The 23,090-nt window shown below is 40.7% G+C and overlaps 1 protein-coding gene across 1 annotated transcript; it reads right to left on the reverse strand.

Moving 5' to 3' along the window:
* Nucleotides 1–237: 237 nt before the first annotated feature.
* On the reverse strand, nt 238–6,960 carry caspa (caspase a). Its single transcript, XM_080731546.1, has 8 exons — nt 6,831–6,960; nt 3,582–3,905; nt 3,312–3,415; nt 2,678–2,866; nt 1,699–1,933; nt 1,398–1,550; nt 1,192–1,301; nt 238–1,070 (listed from the first exon to the last, which is right to left on the reverse strand). The coding sequence occupies exons 1-8, from the start codon at nt 6,835–6,837 to the stop codon at nt 972–974; spliced, it is 1,221 nt and encodes a 406-aa protein (XP_080587672.1). The 5' UTR covers nt 6,838–6,960; the 3' UTR covers nt 238–971.
* Nucleotides 6,961–23,090: the final 16,130 nt, after the last annotated feature.

A 23,090-nucleotide genomic window follows, 5' to 3' on the forward strand; every position in this document is an offset into this window, starting at 1 on the left:
GTTTGAATTTATTTATGTATGTTTTATGATGGCCACAGCTATCGGCAGTGTGCCAGTGGCCCAACCACAGCTCGTAAAACAAGGGTGCGGTATTATTTTGAAGGACAAAATGTTTCACGTAGCTCCCATCGCTAGCTCAAGGTAAAGCTCCGTCGCCGGAATGCGCAGATCTACAAGCTCACAATGCGTCGCATTGCGACGCGCTGCGACCTTGTAGATCTGCCTTTTTTGGTGCGCGTCGCCGTCGTACGAAGAAGCAAAGCGTCACTCTTCCACGTCGTGCATTGCTGACGTAGCTTAATCCCGAAGACCCTAACTGTAGTATTCTGCATCCCCTCTAGATGTCATTCAATCTAAATGCATCAAAGTAGTGGTTCTCAAACTTGTTCATGTGGGCCCCCAAATGTACACTTATTAGCCCGCGGACGTGCATTTGAAACGATATGCCAGGGAGTAGGACCACCAGAGAAGATGTTTACGTCTTTTTATAGCAGGGATTCACAAGCATTTGGATTTCAAGGACCCCATTTGACATGCATTAGGCTACGGAACCCCATTTAATGGCATTTCTATTTCTGGGACTCCAATTTATATTGTCAAATCAATGTTGATTTGACAAGTTGTACAATTTACAATAGAAATGTATTTTCTATCTTGAACTTTCATTGCATTTTATCAGTACTATGGAACTCAAAGATGTAGCAAACTTCTCAAACATTTTATGGAATCATGGTATAAAGATTCATAGGTAGATTCAAAAAGTAAAATAGCATAAACTCCAACCTGATAGCATTATGATTCCTCATTCTGCCTTAAATTTTAAGTAAATATGACACCTATACATGTAGTCAATACCTTTATCCCCACTAGAAACTCTGCAAAAGGACGTGTGTCCGAAAAGCTTAATAAGCAATTTATAAAACAAAATGATTGTAATATTGAAATTTCTCTTTTTTGTGGTTAGTGGTGTCTCAGTAGCCTGGAAAGAGGTAGAAGTGTTTTGTCAACGTGCATCTGTCTTTGGTGGGCATCTGTTTTCTCTGTTCAAATTCCTCAAAGCGGTTCATGACCTGTGTGATTAAAACACTGTAAGTTTCAACAGTTTGACTGTAGGTAATAGAGCAGATGTTACATGATGGCTTTTGGATCTCAATGCAAAGTGGTACAATTGAAGTCATTTGAAACACTTGCCTTCCTGAACAGTTCTTCAATGTGATCCTCATGGGCACAGTTGTTGAATATCTCAACAATGTACTGGATAAGAAAGGATCCATCTGATGTACTTCTATATGAAAGAGTATCTATAGGATAAAATAAGAGAATGTACATCACATAAAAGTATTATCAGTAGATTTTGTCTCCCCTATAAACAAGTAAATATGTTAATACACACTCACGTGGGGTGCAGGAAAGGAGGGAGATAAAGTCCTTTTCTCTGTGCACCCGAAATGCATCATCCTCTATGCCTTCTGTGTCATTCGGAAGGTTAACGGGTGGGTGGCAAGCATCTCCACCAACACCATCACTTACAATCGTCTTCCCTTCCTCCTCTGAAACAAGCAAATCATTGGCCAGGACAATTTAAGAGAACATTTTTAACAAGTCCCCTTATCTGTAATAATGTCCACTTTCATGCTAAGCTGATAACTACATGCAGTGCTATGTACATTGGCATTTATATGGCAACCAGAGCATCACCTCCTCTGCAGGCCTGGATGATGATAACCTTGGGTTTATCGCGCAGAGCCGGACAGTTTGCTGTGTTCAGGTGGGTGTAGATATTTTCGATGGGGAACTCGGCCTGATTTGTCTCTGTCCAGTCGACGCCTAAGATGACTCCTAACTTCCCATGAGACATGATGATGACAAAAACACTGTCTGTGTTGGACAGACGTGGATCTTGCGAAAACTTCTGGATAGCTGAGTCAATCTCCTGTAACAAAATACTAAGTCAGTCACTTTCTATATCACCTTAAGACTTAAGTCACTCACATACATCACATTAAATGAATCACTCACTGTACACCACTCAGTTAAAGTGATAGTTCACCTATTTTTGACATGAAGCTGTGTGAAATACTTGCCATTAAAATAGTGGTTACAAATGTATTAATCCATTACCAGAGACCCGTGGTCAGAGTTCTGGTCAGTTCTAGATGAATATAAAGTAGTTCCGGTGATTTGGCAGGGGCTCAAGACCCAATCATTAAAAATAGATGAATCCACAAAACTAGCGTCATTTGTATTGTTGACCTATTTCTACCAAATAGACCAACTTTCGTTCAACTTTGACCCCTCTGTCACATGGTACTATTTTTTGTGATCAGTATCACTACGCCGCTGCAACGTATTTCCCCAAAACAAGGTGCTTTGCAGTCAGCTGATCAGAACGAAACATCGCTCTATATGGTAGAAATATGCCAACAATACAAATGACGCTAGTTTTGTGGATTAATCTATTTTCAATGATTGGGTCTCGCCAAATGGCCCCCACCCCATTGGAACTACTTAATATTCAGCTAAAACTGACCAGAACTCTGACCACGGGACTCTGGTAATCAATTAATACATGTTTAACCACTGTTTTAATGGAAAGTATTTCACACAGCTTTATGTCAAAAATAGGTGAACTATCACTTTAAGTAACTAGAGAAAATCCCTTCCTGTGTTGCAGTACCTTCGCACTGAGATTTCTATGTTGTTCCACGTCATATCCCAATGCTCTGAGCAACTTCAGCATGTTCTCCTCATCTTTCTCAGCACCATTCCTTTTCATCCGAGGCAACGCAAACTCCACATTAGTGATTACTAAGGCCAGGCGGTTCCTGGAGGACTTCTCACGCACAGTGTACATCTGTGAAGAAACCTATTATAGGCAGCATATTAGAATCATTCATCGTGTTTCAAAAACATAATATTCTGAACAGGTGGAATTATAGTACAAGAGTTTAAAACAATGAGGTAGCTTACAATTTGTGACATAAAAACATCCCCCTTTGTGAAACCATAATAAATATTGTGACAATATGCTTTTTTTTTTTTTTTTTTTTATGGTCTGCCCAACATTATAATTTCACTATCATAATTATTATTTATAATTAATAGCTGCACGGCCCTGAAATATAAATACATACAACTATAAAATTTTAAATTTTGAAGATCCCGCAGAGGGCCTATTTTATGAGCACATCCCAGTAGTAAGTATAGAATAATTAGCTTGCATCTCTTGGGTTATGCATTTCTTTCTGTAATTTCAGAAGACATGAGATGTCTGGTATGGCTTTTAAATTTGTATTAGTTGAATTACTTACTTTTGGATTCTTTAGTTGAGCCTTCACGAATGCATCAGTACAGGATCTGAGGGTGAGGGACATTTCACAACCCTCTGACTCCTCTTGAGGCAATGGTAGCACAGCTGGAAAACACAAAGTAGAGCATCAGTGGCTACTTGTGCAGTGTACTTTTCAGTAGACTAGATTGATTACAAACATACCATGCATGCATTTAACTGAAAAGCATACATCTTCTCTTGGTAAAATGCAATTAGAACAGTGGCTGTCTACTGAAAGACCTGAACTGACCTGTCTGAGCTGGTTGCTGACCTGCCTGGGCTGGTTGCTGACCTGTCTGAGCTGGTTGCTCTGAGGACAGACCCAGTTCTGAGTATAGCGTAGGATCTCTCTCCTCAAGATGAGAGAGCAGCATGTTAGAGGGCCTGTCTCCTTTCTTCTTAATGATGTCTATGAGATGACGTGCCTTGTCAGTTTTGGTAGGGTTCTCCTCAAGTACTGCCTCTTTCTCTCCATCGTTCAACACCTTATCGTCCAAGACGTCGTCCAAGAGCTGCTTGAGCAGTGGGAGTGATACTTTATCCACAAATTCACGGCGAATCTTGGCAAGCTTAGCTAGGAGAAAGAGAGAGATATAAAAGTACCACAGGTGAACAAGGCATAAAACAATCCATGTGATATTAATAAACTCCTGTGCTTTTTATACGGACTATGGAGGAGCAAATATGGAACATTTTGAGGGATTCGGGTGAACGGGGCACTAAAACGAAGTGGGCACTGGAGAGAACTGCATGGTCACAGTTTGCACAGGAGAACTCTTTGCTTCTGGGGGTCCCTGGCTGGAAGGCCTGGAACAATATTTTGCGATGGGGGAGATTCTACGGTCATAGACTGATCTGATGCACTGCAAAAGTAAGAATCAACATTTTTCCACCTCATGCCCATACAGCTCTGATCCATTTAGTTCTCTTAGTTGGAAAACAACTATGTAATATCAACTTTGGCAGTGCTGTTATTGTGCCGTGCTGTTAGAAATATGTTATGATGTGATCATGGTTGCTGTGCAAAACTCGGAAAACCCAGCAAATTCTTCTCTGGATGTACAGCGACACCACTGGGTCCGGGGCTAAAGAGTTTGGGAACCACTGTGTTATAGCATGATCATTGTGGTTGATTAAAGGGATATTTCACTTCACTTCACTTCCCACTAAGCAATTTGGGGGTTAAATCGCGTTCAAATGACGTCTTCGCCGTAACCGGACGTATAGCTAGATCCGGTCTGTGACGGGTTTAAATTTTAAAGTTTTTTCACCGTCTAGTATAGACTAGACATTGTATCACCGTCATTTAAACGCCGTTAGCGGCCGCTAGCGGCCGCCGAAAGTAGTGAAAATGTAGTGAAAATGATGGCAGCCAGCAGGGTTAAAAATCACTATTCCTTGGTTCTGAGCGCCGTATGCTACTCGAACCACCACAGCTGATCGTATTTGTAATGATTTCTTACACTGTTATTATTTGACACTGGGAGTCGACGGGGTTCGAACTCCTGACCTTCTGTTAATGAAACCTGTGCGCTACCGCTATACACGGCACAGCTTGTTACTTATATGTATTCCAGCAGCTATTAGTAGTTGACATATCGCCTCCCGCTGTTCGTTTGAGGTCGGTGCATTTTGTTTGACAACACAAACTAACTTTATATTGATGCATAGCTACAGTATAAAACGATTTTATTTAATCATTATCGTATGGTGGGGTGGGGAGACATGCAGTCTTGTGTACGTGTTTGTGTCTGTTGGTGTCAGAATGAATTATGTAACTCAGAGAAGTAATAGTATGCTGTCATAGCAGCACCACGGCATTATGCCATTATTTATTACACTTTTAGAATGTTTCAAAGGTATTGCCCAGCACGTTGGAAGCGTTCAGATGACGGCTACAACTAAACTAGACTATATAGTGAAATTGGCTCTTAAAATTACTTTAGTCCAATATTTGAAAACCAGGTGTGGATATTAAAGCTGTTTTTTTAATCAACAAGTATGGAATAATGGATTAAATGTAATCAGCTACAATCGGTCTATAGACAGACTGACGATAGACGGTTCAAATGAGGGCTATACCATAACCATAGGGCTAAATGACGGCTAGTGTTTACTGGGTTCACTTTTCACAAAAAAAAAAGTTTGGTCATTTTATCGTCTATTACGTCTAATCAGGCTTTTATGAACACCCTGAACAGTTTTTAATTTGTTTGATTCAATATTTAGATATTTGATGTAAATGTTATATCAGCCCTCCTCCTCCAGGACGAGGTCCCCATACACACCCATTGTAACTTCAAACTCAACTTCAATAACTTTTTTCGTTAAAAGACTATCACATTGATGAAAACCATACAAATCTGAATTCTACACAGCAAAACCTGACAGAGAGAAGTGAGTGGCACCACACTGATGTATAAAAGGAAATAATTTGAATTTTGTAAGGTCTATAACATAGGCTACAACACAGTAATTTGTCTTTTTCCTAACGTCATACAGGTGACACTTGAATGAATACAAATTGAATAGAGTTTTGACTTCTATGTGTTTTATTGTTCATTGATACTGAATGTATCCAAAGAAGCATTGATGTTTAGTAGGTCAGAATTGAGTGGAGGGGGCGGGGCACTCAACTGAATTTGAATAACCCCATACCAGTCTTTAGGCAATGAATTCTGGGATGTTATACATTTTGACTCCTTTTGATTTGTTGTAGTGAACTATTAATTAACTAATTAATAAAGCGCATTATTTTTTACACCAAAACTATTTTGAGCTGAGAAATTGCACAAATAGTCTGTCTGTCTGTCTGTCTGTCTATTGTGTAGGCCTATGTGTTGATATAGACAGACAGACAGACAACATTGTAAATGTAAATGCTGCTCATGAATGACAATGCGTCATAATTAATGAGTTAATAGCCTAGTTAATAGAAGTAGATTCTAAAATGTTAAAAATAACGCCCATGCAGTCAGTCGACCCACTGTCCACAGTGCCCACTGCCCAGCCCCTACAGAAATGTTATCTCAAGTTCAACTGCCCAGTTGTTTTGCTACTTTTTGAAGCAGTGCATTAAGAAAAAGACAAACCCTCTGAATAATGTAATATTATATACTGTGATTCAATACTGGAAACTTTTGGAGACTATATCTTCCTTTTCCATAACTCTTTATTATTATTCAAATAATTGTGCGGAAATAACAAGGGTGAGAATGAAAGTGAAAGTAAAAAAAAAAGTTGCGATAAACCAACATATTTTTTTTAATCTTCATGGGTGCAAGTTGTGCAACAAGGTAGAATATGACTATTCACATATTCACGTATAGGTTTCCAGCATGCATTTTATGTAATGTTAAGTCGTTAACCCTTTAATACCCTTAAAAGAAGAAGAAAACAAAAAGAAGAGAGAGATAAATTATGTCCCTGGTCGCATGCCTAGATTGAAGAAGTAGCTTATAAGTTGGTCTGCTTTGAATCTAATAACATCTAGTCTTACCTGCCATTCTTCACTATAATACGAGATTGTTGTTCGTTTTTTCTTCATAAAACAATCTTCTCAAAACAGGTGAGTCGGTGACAATTACTTTTAGTTCTACGGTCCGCACCCCACCACTTCCTTAAACAGATGTTACTACTACTAGTATAGGCTACTATATATTTACAATACTAATTAGCGCCACAAGGTGGTGCCTCCGGTCCAGTGGTGAAGTAGTTAGAGTTAGTTGAGAGTCCTGCTCCTGACCCATATACCTCTATGGTCCTCCTGACTACTGACTCCACAAGTCAATAAGACTAAAGTCCAGAAGTGGCAAGTGCCAGTGAACAGTGGTGGAAAGTAACTAGATTTACTTGGTATACAATTACAAATACAACGTATACAATTTTGAGGTAAAGTAGGCCTACCTTCTACTCCACTACATACTTTTACTCTATACATAGGCTATTTATTTGAAAACTTTAGTTATTAGCTACTTGCAGATAAACATTATATTAGGTTAACATATATAAACCACTTTAGCCCATTTTATACCTTGGCTATTTGAAAATAGCCGATCTACAATCTCTCAACATGTTGTGAGCATGTGGATCTGCTATTTTTAAACATTTTGTACTTACTTTTGGTACTTTAAAGGGGTAGTTCACCCCCAAAATGACATTTTTTCTATTGATTACTCACTCCATGGAGACTCAAAAATATGATTTGGTAATTTTGCCCACATTGATTCCGGATGGAGATCCAAATGCATTTGGGTCTCCATCCAGAATCAATGAGGGTACATTTATTGTAATGTTTTGTCTTAGGAAATGCGACAAAAAAACAAAAGATATTATTGAACTCAAGTCTCTGTTGTGTGAGTAATCAATAGAAAAGAAATCTTTTTGGGGGTGAACTACTCCCAAGTAGCCTTCATTTTGATGCCAACACTTTCATACTTTTACTCAATACATTTTAAATTCCTGACTTTTACTTGTAACAGAGTAGGCCTATTTGTATATCGCAGTATTGATACTTTTACTTAAGTAAAATATGTGTACTTTTCCCACCACTGTCCACAAGTGAATTTGGCAGAACTCCAACATCATGAGAGAACTCTCATCAAGAGTTGGGTTGGTGCAGCTTTGTTGTCTATCATGATGTTGCTTTGGCGAGTAACAAATGATATGATACATTAACATGTTTACTGTGGTCAGAATATTACTACTTTTAATAAATATGATCACTTTTAAAAGTTCTTTACACACAAGGCAACAGCTATTGACATGGGGCAAGTTAATTTGAACAGTGAGGAAAATAACTAAGTAGGCTACATATATTCAAGTATTTTTTTTAAATTTAATGGATTTGGCTATTTCCAATTTTTCAATAGCTTTACATCTACTCCACTACATCTCAGAGGCAACTATGGTACTTGCTAGGATATCTGGATTAGAGGGCTGACAGTGGTGTTGGCACCAGGAACACCACTAGATGGGACTGAGACCATTTAGATGCACCACATTTGGCAAATTGTGCTGTCAGTGAAGGGGAGTAACCAGAATTGTCACTTTTAACCTGAAATGTACAATGTATTTCCTTTCTCTGCTTGTGTATTTGTATTTTTGTATACCGATAATGTCATTACTGAGCATAGGAACAACAATTAGCATTCTTGCTAAACTACAAATTATTATTATATATATATATATATATATATATATTTTTTTTTTTATCCCACGATTTTGTAACCCATTTTTCACACAGTGCCAATTGCAGCCTAATCCTGGGCCCTGCTCTCCCTCTGCCAACCTGGGGAGGGCCCCTGAACTGAGCTCATGCTTCCTTCAGTGCATGCCACTTCTTATCACCTGACAGGGGGGAGCTTCCCCAGTTGGACATAGCACGTGGAAGGAACACCTTATTCCAACCAGTTCCTTTCCCCTCCATCAGGCGCCCCAGCTGGCAGGGGGAGGCATTATAGAGACCAGGATTACTGCATGTTTTTGTGAGGGCATCTACCCTAGGGGACACGGGGAGAACATGCAAACTCCACACAGAAAGGCCCTTTCGCCAACCCCACCTAGGGTGTGGGCTCAGATGACCCGGAGGAGAGAACACGCCCACAGCGTCCCCTGGAGGGAATCGAACCCATGACCTTCTAGCTGTGAGGCGACAATACTACCGACTTTGCCACCGTGCTCCCTAATATAAGATTATTTTTAAATAAATACATGAATAAAGAAATGTCAAGGTCTGAATACACTTATGCCTATATATTACTTCTCCGCACTTAAAAACCTTGGCAACAAGGCTGAAGAGAAGGGGGGGGGGGGGGGGGAATGAACAACTTATGACAACGTAGGCTCCTCTCAGGAAAAAATTAAATAAAATACAAATCCCTGAAATGACCAGAAATGGGGACTCCATGTTGAAGGTGGTTAACAGTAAGCCAAAAACACTGTGGGTTGGGAGGGATAAAGCAAAACATATTTTCAGACAACCATCAGTCAGGTCACCACCTTTTATTAGTGATATGGTAATAGATGCGCTCAGAGATTTGGCCACATGGCTGTTTCCTGTTTCTGAGGAGTGAGGACAAGCCGAGTCTGGATAATGTCTTGATTATCGATTATGACACATTAACAGCCAAAACACAAACGCTGAATCCCAGCAACCTCAAAAACTGATTCTCACTACTCTTGATCAGCTGCACTCAACAAAATGTTGTTTAGACACTTTCTAACTGTTAAAGGACACTTTAGTTTTCATTCTAAATGTTTTTCATTTATTGCTTTCTATTGTTTTAGCAATTTAGTCCGGGAAAAAAAGGGTGATTTTTGGCTGAACGTGGATTCGCCTGTAAAAGTTTTTTTCTCAACTGATTCTTGTAGCTTGGGGTCACCTCTTAAGGATTCAAGAGGATGACCAGTGATATCCATTGAGCATTTTTTATTATTAACCCCTTAATGCCTGAAAAATGGGCTCCCATTGACTTTCTATACAGGAGGAAAATACCCAGAAAAAGATTATTTTTCGGGGTATTTAAGGAGGATCTGAGGGGTCTAACTAGGGGTTTGTTATGATGCTGAATCCATTGCAGGCATTTGTTTTGCACAAAAAACATTCCGTGGGCTAGAAATAGCCTCAGAAAACAATACACGTATGGGTGAGTATTCATGTTAGTCGGAGGCCTTAGGGTTTTTTTTCTCGTGCTAATCAGTCTAAAAGCGCAAAATTTTGCACAGATGTAGCTCAGGGCATGCTCTAATGATTTAGCTAGGTCGGCGACCTTCGGGGTCACCACAACACCCACAAAACTCTGAAAAGTGATGACTCATCACTTTTCATCACTAAAGTCGATGGGAGCCCAACTTGATTTGGCCGCTGTGGCGACCCCGAATGTCGCAGACTCGGGCGCCCTAGCTAAATCATTAGAGCAAGCCCTGAGCTACATCTGTGCAAATTTTGCACTTTTAGACTGATTAGCACGAGAAAAAAAACCCTAAGGCCTCCGACTAACATGAATACTCACCCATACGTATATTGTTTTCTGAGGCTATTTCTAGCCCACGGAATGTTTTTTGTGCAAAACAAATGCCTGCAATGGATTCAGCATCATGACAAACCCCTAGTTAGACCCCTCAGATCCTCCTTAAATACCCCGAAAAATAATCTTTTTCTGGGTATTTTCCTCCTGTATAGAAAGTCAATGGGAGCCCATGTAACATGCATTAAGGGGTTAATAATAAAAAATGCTCAATGGATATCACTGGTCATCCTCTTGAATCCTTAAGAGGTGACCCCAAGCTACAAGAATCAGTTGAGAAAAAAACTTTTACAGGCGAATCCACGTTCACCCCCATTTTTCCCGGACTAATTTTAATGATTTAGATTTCAGTGGGTGGGGGCATGTGTACAAGTGCTAAATATGTCTTTTTAGACACAATATTTCCGGTGATGAGCTTAGACTTGGCCGTAGGGCCGCCAGTGGCTCAGGATGTAGATCGGCCGCTTGGGAACCGGTAGGTTTCCCAGTGAGCAAGACGCTGAACCCCTAGTTGCTCCCAATGTGTTGGTTGGTTGGTGCCTTGAATGATATCCTCCGACATCGATGTATGAATGTATGGGTGAATGTAATGCACGTCTAAGCGCTTTGGAATAAAGCACGACTACATCAATGCACATTTACCATTTACCTGTTGCCTATTTAGATAGATCCTAATTATGTTAACCAAATGTATGCTGTTTACTTGTTCACATACAGTATGCTATGGACAAGATGTGTGCAGTTTGATTTCCACAGAAGTTTGTTATTTAGTTAGACGGACGCTTCATTTGTAACCTGTTTATGGCACTTATGTTTTGACACTCTATTAATTGACCAATTAATGTTTGTTGATTGAGTAGAGTTAATGCTGCTTACTCAGATCTGCACATCACTCTAACATACTGTAGTTATTAAAGCATACCTCATATTCACTGAATCGAGAAACATTTGAATTTGGATATCAATGCATGCAGTCATGTCTTAAACCTGCTTTTGTTTAGCAATGCAAGCAAGGCAGTTCGGCCTGCTTATCAGAGCATTTATTATCGTTCCACTCCATTGTAAGTAAATGCATGTGACTTTTGTTGCCTTGATGGCGGCAAGGCAACAAAAAGAGATCTCTGCATCTACATTAATTCTTCCTTCATTGTTCAGGAGTGGGCGGGTCTTTGGTGTGGACCCAGGCTTGAAGTTTTATGCACCATTAAACCTTTTCGTTGAACAATGGTGTTGTGGGCCACAACATCATCCATCAGTTTTGCAACCCTGCCCTGCTAGGCAACAAGCTGCCTGACATGTGGTCTCTCTCCAACATCATACTGGTGCCTAAAGCTGGAGACCTCTCGAAGCCAGACAACTACTGAGGCATCAGCCTGACTTGTATCGCTGCAAAGGTCTACAACCGGATGATACTAACCCGGATTCGGCATGCCATCAACCCTCACCTGAGGGAAAACCAAAATGGCTTTCGAGAGGAGAGAACCACTTTAGCCCAGATCTTGGCCCTGAGGAGATTAATCGAGATGGTGAAGAAGAACAACCTGACGGCTGTATTGTGCTTTATTGATTTCAAAAAGGCTTTTGACTCAATACACAGAGGCACCATGATGAAGATCCTGAAGGCCTACGCTACGGTGTTCCTCCCAAAATACTCTGAGCAATAGAGACCATGTATGCAGGAACACGGACCAAGGTGGTGACCCCAGATGGCAACAGTGAGGAGTTTGACATCCTGGCTGGGGTACTGCAAGGAGATCCCTTCCTCTTTGTCATAGTCCTGGACTACAGTATGTGCTCAGGAAGGCCATCAGTGGACGAGAGCAGGATCTTGGCCTCACTCTTACTCCAAGGAGGTCAAGACGACACCCTGCAGTAGTCCTGACAGACCTAGATTACACAGATGACATTAGCCTACTCTCCAACCACGTGGAGCAAGCACAGGAGCTCTTGAGCAGAGTGGAGTCAGAGTGTGCCAAGGTTGGCCTTCGGCTGAATGCCAAGAAAACTGAGGTGATCGCCTATAACAGAACATACACCTCTCACAACAACAGGAGGCACTGCTCTGAAGGAAGTCAAGGACTTCAAGTACCTGGGCTAATGGGTCAACACAACAGAGCAAGATCTTAGTGCTCAACATCAGCAAGAATACACATGTCACCAACAAGAATCTGTATGCTGGAATATTAAGGGTGAGCCATAAAATAGCAGCCAGGAGAATGAGACTTGCAGGACACTGCAAAAGCACCCGATCCACATTGAATCACTGCATTGGATGCAAAGGAATTACTTTAAAATCAGCTCATGTTATGGGGCGGAATTGTACAACTCCAGCAATTCTTGACACCGGAGTTATCGGAATTACCCCAGGATCTCCATTCAACGACAACTTCTCCTCCATTCGCTGTTCTCTCGGCCACCACGCCCACCTCTTTCGGGGGCAGAGCCTCCGTGAGCGGTCCTGGAAGGAGGGGGCGAGTTGCTATGGCAACCGTGGGCTAGGTCACATGACCATTTCATATCGTTGTGGTTTTGGCATTTATATGCATTTTGATAACATTTATAGCGTTATTTTTATCATGTATTTTTATTTTATTTTCTCACAGTGAATTCGTGTGCTTTTGTGTGCATTTATTCATGTATTCATTTATTCATTCATGTATTATTTATTTCTTGCCAAAGAAAATGACATGGCCTGATGGCCATGATCGTGTTTAATTACTAATTATTTGATGTTATTTATAATGATGTGGTTTATAAACGTTTATTCATTAATTAGAAAGCCATTATTAAAACACTCCGGTGAGAACGGAAGTTTGTCGCGCAGGCGGAAGTTGCGTCACTGTAACAGGCTTCAATGTTTACAGACGTGACCATGGATGCTGCTCCGCTCTCTTTATATAGTGTAGTGCCGTTTTATTAAGAATTAATACCCATTTGGACTAACGTTAACATTTAGCTACAATATGTGATCATATATGTAATACAAAAGAACGCCTATTTAATCTTGCAACGTTGTACCATGCACTGGAAACTAGCTTGTTTTTCTTCTGCTGTTCATCACAGCCATTGACAATCAAAACCATGTAAGTATTTGTTCAAAATACGTTTTAATGACTATCTGACTATCCAGCGATTTCGGCTCTGTATGTACTGTAGCCTGTTACCTTTGTGTGTTTAATGTGCAGCTTTCTGCAAAGTTCTATTTTGTTCACTGGCTTGTGTAGCCTCCGTTAGCATGTTAGCTTCCGTCTATGCTAATAAGCATAGAATTGAGACATTGTTGTTTATTGATCAACATTTCCATCCCCACAATGCCTTGTTTAGACTCATGGATGTTGTAGTAGATCAGGGGTTTTCAACAGGTGGTCCATGGACCACTGGTGGTCCCTGGAAGGGTGCCAGCCAGGTGGTCCCCAGTTATATGTAGAGTTGGTAACCAAATGGACCCTTATAGATATTTAAATCTCAAGAGTTAACGTATTGTTATATATCTGCATTAATGTTGCCTGTTATCTCTCCTATGGTAGCAATATGAATACCGGTAGCATGGAGTTGTCTAATGGTATGGTAGTCCATTGGTTGAGAAACAGTGAGACAGTGAGAGGTGTACTGTATAGACATGGAATGCATATATAAAGCTCATATATCCCTCCTCCCATGGTCCCCATGTTGATTCTTAGTGAGGGTGGTGGTCGGTGGTCCTTGGCTCATAATCAGTTGAAAACCTGTTGTATAATGACCAGCAGTGTGATGAGACGTTTTTTTGTCCATTTTGGAGTGATAAAAAAGTCTGGTTGGATGTGAATTTGACTGACCTTTTCCAGAGGCTATTTGCAATGCATACTCTGTTGTGTTGAGCCATGTGACATCACAATGCAACGTTTTTATAGTACCATATCATGTTCTATTAGTCAGCACACTTGATTATTGTTACAATTTGGGGAGTGAGATGTGTGTAATAGTGTGTAAGTCAGTTAAATGCTGCTTAAATTAGAGCTGACACCAGCCAGACCTGTTGAGCTTAAAGATGAGTTGGCATGTACAACTTAGAGCATGATAACATTTTGTTTCTAAACATATTAAGCACAGTTTGGAGCATTCTTGTCTAGATGTAGGCTAAGTCCTAACCAAATGAACCCTGCATGATGCTATTGGCAGAAATATAGCAGCCCAGCTCACAACATGATGCCACTGTTTAATCAAAACTACTTTCCAATGTTTTGTTTGCTCCTCTGATAAAGGCAATAGCTATAGATTGAGTGAATCGGTCAGTCTGGTCAGGTCAAACTAATTCATCACAGAATTCACAGTAAACCGTGTTATTTTGCCATGCATCAATCCTCCAAAATGAGATAATTGTGACGATTAGCTCCAATAGTTGCGATCTGAACTGTACTACCGTGAAGCTGTACCTTTTTCGATGCAAACTTTTAATAGAGTATTCAATCAATCAATCAATGAGGCGGAGTGGCTAGCTTCTAGATCTGCTCATTTCAAATAGCAAAGAGGTTAAATGCTATAGGGCTAATTCTTTGGTGGAGATGTACATACATACAGCACATAACGCTGCGCGCTAATTCAAACTGTGTTCAGAGCGACCATGTGACATACTGTATAATACATGATCACTTTGGGGTGTGTCAGAGGATCTTTAAAGAAAATGTTCAATCATAAACAGTAATGAATCCTTTGTATTGCAGATGGACAGAAGATTGCCGTCAGACTGTCGCCATGATTGGTCAGAAGATCAAACTGAAGGTGGAAGACTTCAACACCTCCACTACGGCAGCTAACCCAACCCCTGGACTACCATCAATTACTCCAGGTTGAGGATCCCATCTGGTCATCAATGTCAAAAGGGCATCTGAGGAGAAGTGTACTTGTTAGAGGACTGCATGGCAGGAAAGCGGTTCTACGAGAGACAAATTGAAGAAATGGCAAATGCCTCCTGCCAGACTGTCTGCATTCAATGACATGTAGACAGGACAAAGGGTTATGCACAGTCACTCCCTGGTGACTCTGACGCGACCGCAGTTTTCACAGGGACCCTGAGCACAACGCTGGGGGCCGATGGGCAAGGAGGGTCGCCGCAGACGGGCTGTGTTGTTGGAGGCGAACGAACCTTTGCAACGGAAATAGTGTCAATAGTGTAATATGTACACGTTAGGAAGCATATTTGGAAAAGTAAACGTATATTGTGTATTTTAAGAATAGCTTTTTATGCTACTCAGCTTTCCAATTTGCAAAAATGCCTAGATGAGGAACCCGCCCCTGATATAAAATTATGAGAGGCCCTCTTCCGATTTCGTAAGAGACTCGTCGCCAAATGCACGATATTTAAAAGGTATTTGGATGATAGGATGATAGGATGATAACCCCTTCTTCCCACTACTAGACTAATACGGATTAATATTGTCTGTGTTATTGTTTACAACCACAATTATTCACGTGTGGCAAGATCGCGGTTCCACTAGCTTTTTCAGAAGTTAATTTAATGTTTCCCATTTAATGATTTACTTATGCCGTGATGCACGCAACTGTTTCCCCAGGTTTTAAGGACTTATTGTAGTTGTTTCTCATAAGCGCGCATCCGTTGCAGAGGTCCTTTCTCCTCCAACAACACAGCCCAGCCCGTCTGCCGCGACCCTCCTTGCCCATCGTTCCTGGGAAAACCGTGGTCGTCATTCTAGCACCAGTACAGACCATGCGGAGAAGGAGGCAGTGATACCTATGGATTACTCACCACATGGATATAATGTTTTTGTTGTATTCATGACCCAATAATTCAATTTTAACAGAGGGCGAGTCATTTTTGGGGTGAACGACTCCTTTATGAAGCACGGCTAGAGCCAGAGTTCATCAATATATCCGTAAACCGGACACATTTTGTCTGTGAGTACACAGACAAATGTGTCTAGATTTTCTTTTTCACCCACCATTTATAATTTTCTTATTTTGATCATAAGACCCAATTGCAATTACTGAATGTCAAGTCTCCAGGTTTTCTTCAGAAGATGTTTGACACTTATTTACGATGACACTATGGCATATTAGTGCAAGGACCACCATAACACTGAGTGTGTACAAAATGGTGAAATGGTTTTGTTGGGCGTCTATGCGAACCCAATTGGCCTGTGTTCCAGGGAGGGAAACTGGGCGGGGAGGGTGATGTTGGTCATTGCATGTACTCCAGTCCGGACCTACAGGCTTACAAAAGAGCTGGTTTGATGGGCTGAACAAATACTGTAGCATTCGATTACATAAACATGTAAATGTATGAATGGGTTTCAAATGTAGCCCCACACCTGCCTGCCCTACAAAGGCAGAGTGCAGTAACTACGTTTTCGGACACACTGACTTATTTGTGTCGCCCAAAGGTCAAATTAGCCTTCATGATATTTGGGGGATGAGCAATTAGCTCAAGAACTTAAATGCCTTTATCTCTTTTGGTGAAATTCAGGAACGTAGTTACTGCACTCTGCCTTTGTAAGGAGACCAGCCATGTTGAGAACCGACATGCGTTTCACAAATTGAAACACCTCTGTAGGTCGTCAACAACTATGTTTGAAAGCCATGAATAAGTTACAACAGTCGAAATGGGTCAAAACAATTGTATATGGCATCTAATGGTTACAACTTGTAAGTGTTTTTGTTTTACCTTAATCCCAGCATACTAGTCTTTGCTGAATTGCTGTACAGTTGCAATGCACATAGCATCTTTTCAAGAAGCATTTGTATGAATGTTATGAGACAGTTAATACTGTATGTGTGTTACTACTCATTTTGGGTTATTGCAATAAACCAAATACCTGTTACCTCTTCTCCTTAATCCTTATTTCCACTTCTTTTATCAATGCTTAACAATGTCCGTTGTTAACTGAAAACATAAAGAAGCTTTAAGCATTATACATTTCAATGCAATATTTTACAGCTGATGAAATTGACTGACTGTTGCTTAGAGGTTCTTTTTAAAGATGCAGTGCTGTACATTTTCCATGTCAATGTCATAAAAGTAGACTACACTGTTGGCACTGGATTTCATCAATAAAATGTTGTCATAAATGTGCCATTTGTAGAATTCCCATGTCGATGCCATGTAATATATAGGTGTACAGTATGTGTAAGTGTAATAGTGTAATAGATGTAATGGTGTATAGTGTAACAGTGTAATAGTGTGTTATGACCCCCCTCTAGGCCAGTGGTTCTCAACCTGTGGGTCAGGACCCCCTGGGGGTCCCCACATTATTTTGGGGGGTCCCCAAATGATTAACTTAATGTGCAACATTGTTTTCTCACTCAACAGTAAACAAACCAACATAAAGATTATGTGAATCGACGGTATCTGTACATTTCTAAAGTGACAATTTAAGGACTTTTTAATTCCTCTAGAATGACAAATTAAACATTGGCCAAATTGTCAAACATTAGAGGCAGAAATTGTGAAAATAGCTGATCTACATGCTCACAAGGCCTTGCGTTGTGAGGCGGTGTGAGCATGTAGATCGGCTATTTTCACAATAGAACCATTTCATACAAAATGTAATGCCTCAACTCCTAGTGCTCGTCAGGGTGTGAGTGTGTGTGTGGGGGTGGGGGGGTCCCCGGGGGGTCCCCAGTTAAAATATAATTATTTGGGGGGTCACGGCCTGAAAAGGTTGAGAACCACTGCTCTAGGCCACTAAGGGTGAGCTTCAAGTGGCATTTGAGATGTGCCACAACATGTCATTTCCACTGTTCCACTGTGATTAGAAATGTTAATATGTAATGTTTAATGTAATACTATGCTATAGTACTTGTTGAGGACTCCTAGACCGAAAAGAGATAGAGAGATAGGTTGATGAAAACAAGCCTAATACACATCCTATTACTATTACACACCAAATGAATATGTGTCCCATTTTGAGGAGTGCTTGAGGATCGAGATCTCAAGGCCATAGGTCACAGGTCATATTTGAAAGTGGAGCTCTCTGTGTGACAGCTAACTGTCACTGCTGTGTTTAAATATGTCCCTAGTCGCTGTCCTGATGTTTCAATCCTAGACAGTGTGTCCAGGAATTCAATTGACCAGTGTGGTATGTGTGTGCTGTGCACATCTGTGTGTGGGGAACTCTACTGCAGAGCGTCTCTCCTGTTTGGGGCCTTTTGACGTCTGGGATCACTTGTTCCTTTTCCCGCTTGTCTGCTCCTCCATAATGCCTGTGGAGTTATTTGGGCCATAGTTTTGGATAATCAATCACACACTTGGGCATAATCACAAAACAGTACAGTTCAGTTATACAAGTTCAACTAAAAGGATTTAAAACCAAGAAAGTGCAATGGCTTGTTCTCAACGTCACTGGATTGTGTACTGTAGGTCAGTGAGGTAGTAGATGTGTCAACTAAAACAAATATAATCTTGAGCTATAAAGTATGCCAAATAAGTATTAAGTTGTTTACAATGGATTGTCTTGGTGTACAGTCTATAGGTGTTATAGGTGTATAGGTGTAGGGTGGTGTTATAGAGGTGTTATAGAGGTTATCACCCTATTGACAAAACCAGTGATTTTCAGAGACAAAGAGACACATGTACAGTATTCCTAGTCGCACATAACATTTCTAACCACAGTGGAACAGTGGAAATGACACATCTCAAATGCCACTTTTGAAGCTCACCCTTAGTGGCCTAGAGGGGGGTCATAACACACTATTACACTGTTACACTATACACCCATTTACACCATTACATCTATTACACTACCCCACCCCCACACACACACTCACACACACACACCCTGACGAGCACTAGGAGTTGAGGCATTACATTTTGTATGAAATGGTTCTATTGTGAAAATAGCCGATCTACATGCTCACACCGCCTCACAACGCAAGGCCTTGTGAGCATGTAGATCAGCTATTTTCACAATTTCTGCCTCTAATGTTTGACAATTTGGCCAATGTTTAATTTGTCATTCTAGAGGAATTAAAAAGTCCTTAAATTGTCACTTTAGAAATGTACAGATACCGTCGATTCACATAATCTTTATGTTGGTTTGTTTACTGTTGAGTGAGAAAACAATGTTGCACATTAAGTTAATCATTTGGGGACCCCCCAAAATAATGTGGGGACCCCCAGGGGGTCCTGACCCACAGGTTGAGAACCACTGGCCTAGAGGGGGGTCATAACACACTATTACACTGTTACACTATACACCATTACATCTATTACACTATTACACTATTACACTTACACATACTGTACACCTATATATTACATGGCATCGACATGGGAATTCTACAAATGGCACATTTATGACAACATTTTATTGATGAAATCCAGTGCCAACAGTGTAGTCTACTTTTATGACATTGACATGGAAAATGTACAGCACTGCATCTTTAAAAAGAACCTCTAAGCAACAGTCAGTCAATTTCATCAGCTGTAAAATATTGCATTGAAATGTATAATGCTTAAAGCTTCTTTATGTTTTCAGTTAACAACGGACATTGTTAAGCATTGATAAAAGAAGTGGAAATAAGGATTAAGGAGAAGAGGTAACAGGTATTTGGTTTATTGCAATAACCCAAAATGAGTAGTAACACACATACAGTATTAACTGTCTCATAACATTCATACAAATGCTTCTTGAAAAGATGCTATGTGCATTGCAACTGTACAGCAATTCAGCAAAGACTAGTATGCTGGGATTAAGGTAAAACAAAAACACTTACAAGTTGTAACCATTAGATGCCATATACAATTGTTTTGACCCATTTCGACTGTTGTAACTTATTCATGGCTTTCAAACATAGTTGTTGACGACCTACAGAGGTGTTTCAATTTGTGAAACGCATGTCGGTTCTCAACATGGCTGGTCTCCCTACAAAGGCAGAGTGCAGTAACTACGTTCCTGAATTTCACCAAAAGAGATAAAGGCATTTAAGTTCTTGAGCTAATTGCTCATCCCCCAAATATCATGAAGGCTAATTTGACCTTTGGGCGACACAAATAAGTCAGTGTGTCCGAAAACGTAGTTACTGCACTCTGCCTTTGTAGGGCAGGCAGGTGTGGGGCTACATTTGAAACCCATTCATACATTTACATGTTTATGTAATCGAATGCTACAGTATTTGTTCAGCCCATCAAACCAGCTCTTTTGTAAGCCTGTAGGTCCGGACTGGAGTACATGCAATGACCAACATCACCCTCCCCGCCCAGTTTCCCTCCCTGGAACACAGGCCAATTGGGTTCGCATAGACGCCCAACAAAACCATTTCACCATTTTGTACACACTCAGTGTTATGGTGGTCCTTGCACTAATATGCCATAGTGTCATCGTAAATAAGTGTCAAACATCTTCTGAAGAAAACCTGGAGACTTGACATTCAGTAATTGCAATTGGGTCTTATGATCAAAATAAGAAAATTATAAATGGTGGGTGAAAAAGAAAATCTAGACACATTTGTCTGTGTACTCACAGACAAAATGTGTCCGGTTTACGGATATATTGATGAACTCTGGCTCTAGCCGTGCTTCATAAAGGAGTCGTTCACCCCAAAAATGACTCGCCCTCTGTTAAAATTGAATTATTGGGTCATGAATACAACAAAAACATTATATCCATGTGGTGAGTAATCCATAGGTATCACTGCCTCCTTCTCCGCATGGTCTGTACTGGTGCTAGAATGACGACCACGGTTTTCCCAGGAACGATGGGCAAGGAGGGTCGCGGCAGACGGGCTGGGCTGTGTTGTTGGAGGAGAAAGGACCTCTGCAACGGATGCGCGCTTATGAGAAACAACTACAATAAGTCCTTAAAACCTGGGGAAACAGTTGCGTGCATCACGGCATAAGTAAATCATTAAATGGGAAACATTAAATTAACTTCTGAAAAAGCTAGTGGAACCGCGATCTTGCCACACGTGAATAATTGTGGTTGTAAACAATAACACAGACAATATTAATCCGTATTAGTCTAGTAGTGGGAAGAAGGGGTTATCATCCTATCATCCTATCATCCAAATACCTTTTAAATATCGTGCATTTGGCGACGAGTCTCTTACGAAATCGGAAGAGGGCCTCTCATAATTTTATATCAGGGGCGGGTTCCTCATCTAGGCATTTTTGCAAATTGGAAAGCTGAGTAGCATAAAAAGCTATTCATAAAATACACAATATACGTTTACTTTTCCAAATATGCTTCCTAACGTGTACATATTACACTATTGACACTATTTCCGTTGCAAAGGTTCGTTCGCCTCCAACAACACAGCCCGTCTGCGGCGACCCTCCTTGCCCATCGGCCCCCAGCGTTGTGCTCAGGGTCCCTGTGAAAACTGCGGTCGCGTCAGAGTCACCAGGGAGTGACTGTGCATAACCCTTTGTCCTGTCTACATGTCATTGAATGCAGACAGTCTGGCAGGAGGCATTTGCCATTTCTTCAATTTGTCTCTCGTAGAACCGCTTTCCTGCCATGCAGTCCTCTAACAAGTACACTTCTCCTCAGATGCCCTTTTGACATTGATGACCAGATGGGATCCTCAACCTGGAGTAATTGATGGTAGTCCAGGGGTTGGGTTAGCTGCCGTAGTGGAGGTGTTGAAGTCTTCCACCTTCAGTTTGATCTTCTGACCAATCATGGCGACAGTCTGACGGCAATCTTCTGTCCATCTGCAATACAAAGGATTCATTACTGTTTATGATTGAACATTTTCTTTAAAGATCCTCTGACACACCCCAAAGTGATCATGTATTATACAGTATGTCACATGGTCGCTCTGAACACAGTTTGAATTAGCGCGCAGCGTTATGTGCTGTATGTATGTACATCTCCACCAAAGAATTAGCCCTATAGCATTTAACCTCTTTGCTATTTGAAATGAGCAGATCTAGAAGCTAGCCACTCCGCCTCATTGATTGATTGATTGAATACTCTATTAAAAGTTTGCATCGAAAAAGGTACAGCTTCACGGTAGTACAGTTCAGATCGCAACTATTGGAGCTAATCGTCACAATTATCTCATTTTGGAGGATTGATGCATGGCAAAATAACACGGTTTACTGTGAATTCTGTGATGAATTAGTTTGACCTGACCAGACTGACCGATTCACTCAATCTATAGCTATTGCCTTTATCAGAGGAGCAAACAAAACATTGGAAAGTAGTTTTGATTAAACAGTGGCATCATGTTGTGAGCTGGGCTGCTATATTTCTGCCAATAGCATCATGCAGGGTTCATTTGGTTAGGACTTAGCCTACATCTAGACAAGAATGCTCCAAACTGTGCTTAATATGTTTAGAAACAAAATGTTATCATGCTCTAAGTTGTACATGCCAACTCATCTTTAAGCTCAACAGGTCTGGCTGGTGTCAGCTCTAATTTAAGCAGCATTTAACTGACTTACACACTATTACACACATCTCACTCCCCAAATTGTAACAATAATCAAGTGTGCTGACTAATAGAACATGATATGGTACTATAAAAACGTTGCATTGTGATGTCACATGGCTCAACACAACAGAGTATGCATTGCAAATAGCCTCTGGAAAAGGTCAGTCAAATTCACATCCAACCAGACTTTTTTATCACTCCAAAATGGACAAAAAAACGTCTCATCACACTGCTGGTCATTATACAACAGGTTTTCAACTGATTATGAGCCAAGGACCACCGACCACCACCCTCACTAAGAATCAACATGGGGACCATGGGAGGAGGGATATATGAGCTTTTCTATATGCATTCCATGT

The sequence above is a fragment of the Nannobrachium achirus genome, assembly GCF_963921795.1.
Source record: "Nannobrachium achirus genome assembly, chromosome: 8".
NCBI classification, from domain to species: Eukaryota; Metazoa; Chordata; class Actinopteri; order Myctophiformes; family Myctophidae; genus Nannobrachium; species Nannobrachium achirus.

What these genes read in the sequence shown, in the direction of transcription:
- caspa (XM_080731546.1), bottom strand. An exon ending in ATAGAAATCTCAGTGCGAAG is followed by an intron (nt 1,934 to 2,677) that starts GTACTGCAACAC and finishes ATTTTGTTACAG; the next exon opens with GAGATTGACTCAGCTATCCA. An exon ending in CATCCAGGCCTGCAGAGGAG is followed by an intron (nt 1,551 to 1,698) that starts GTGATGCTCTGG and finishes TGCTTGTTTCAG; the next exon opens with AGGAGGAAGGGAAGACGATT.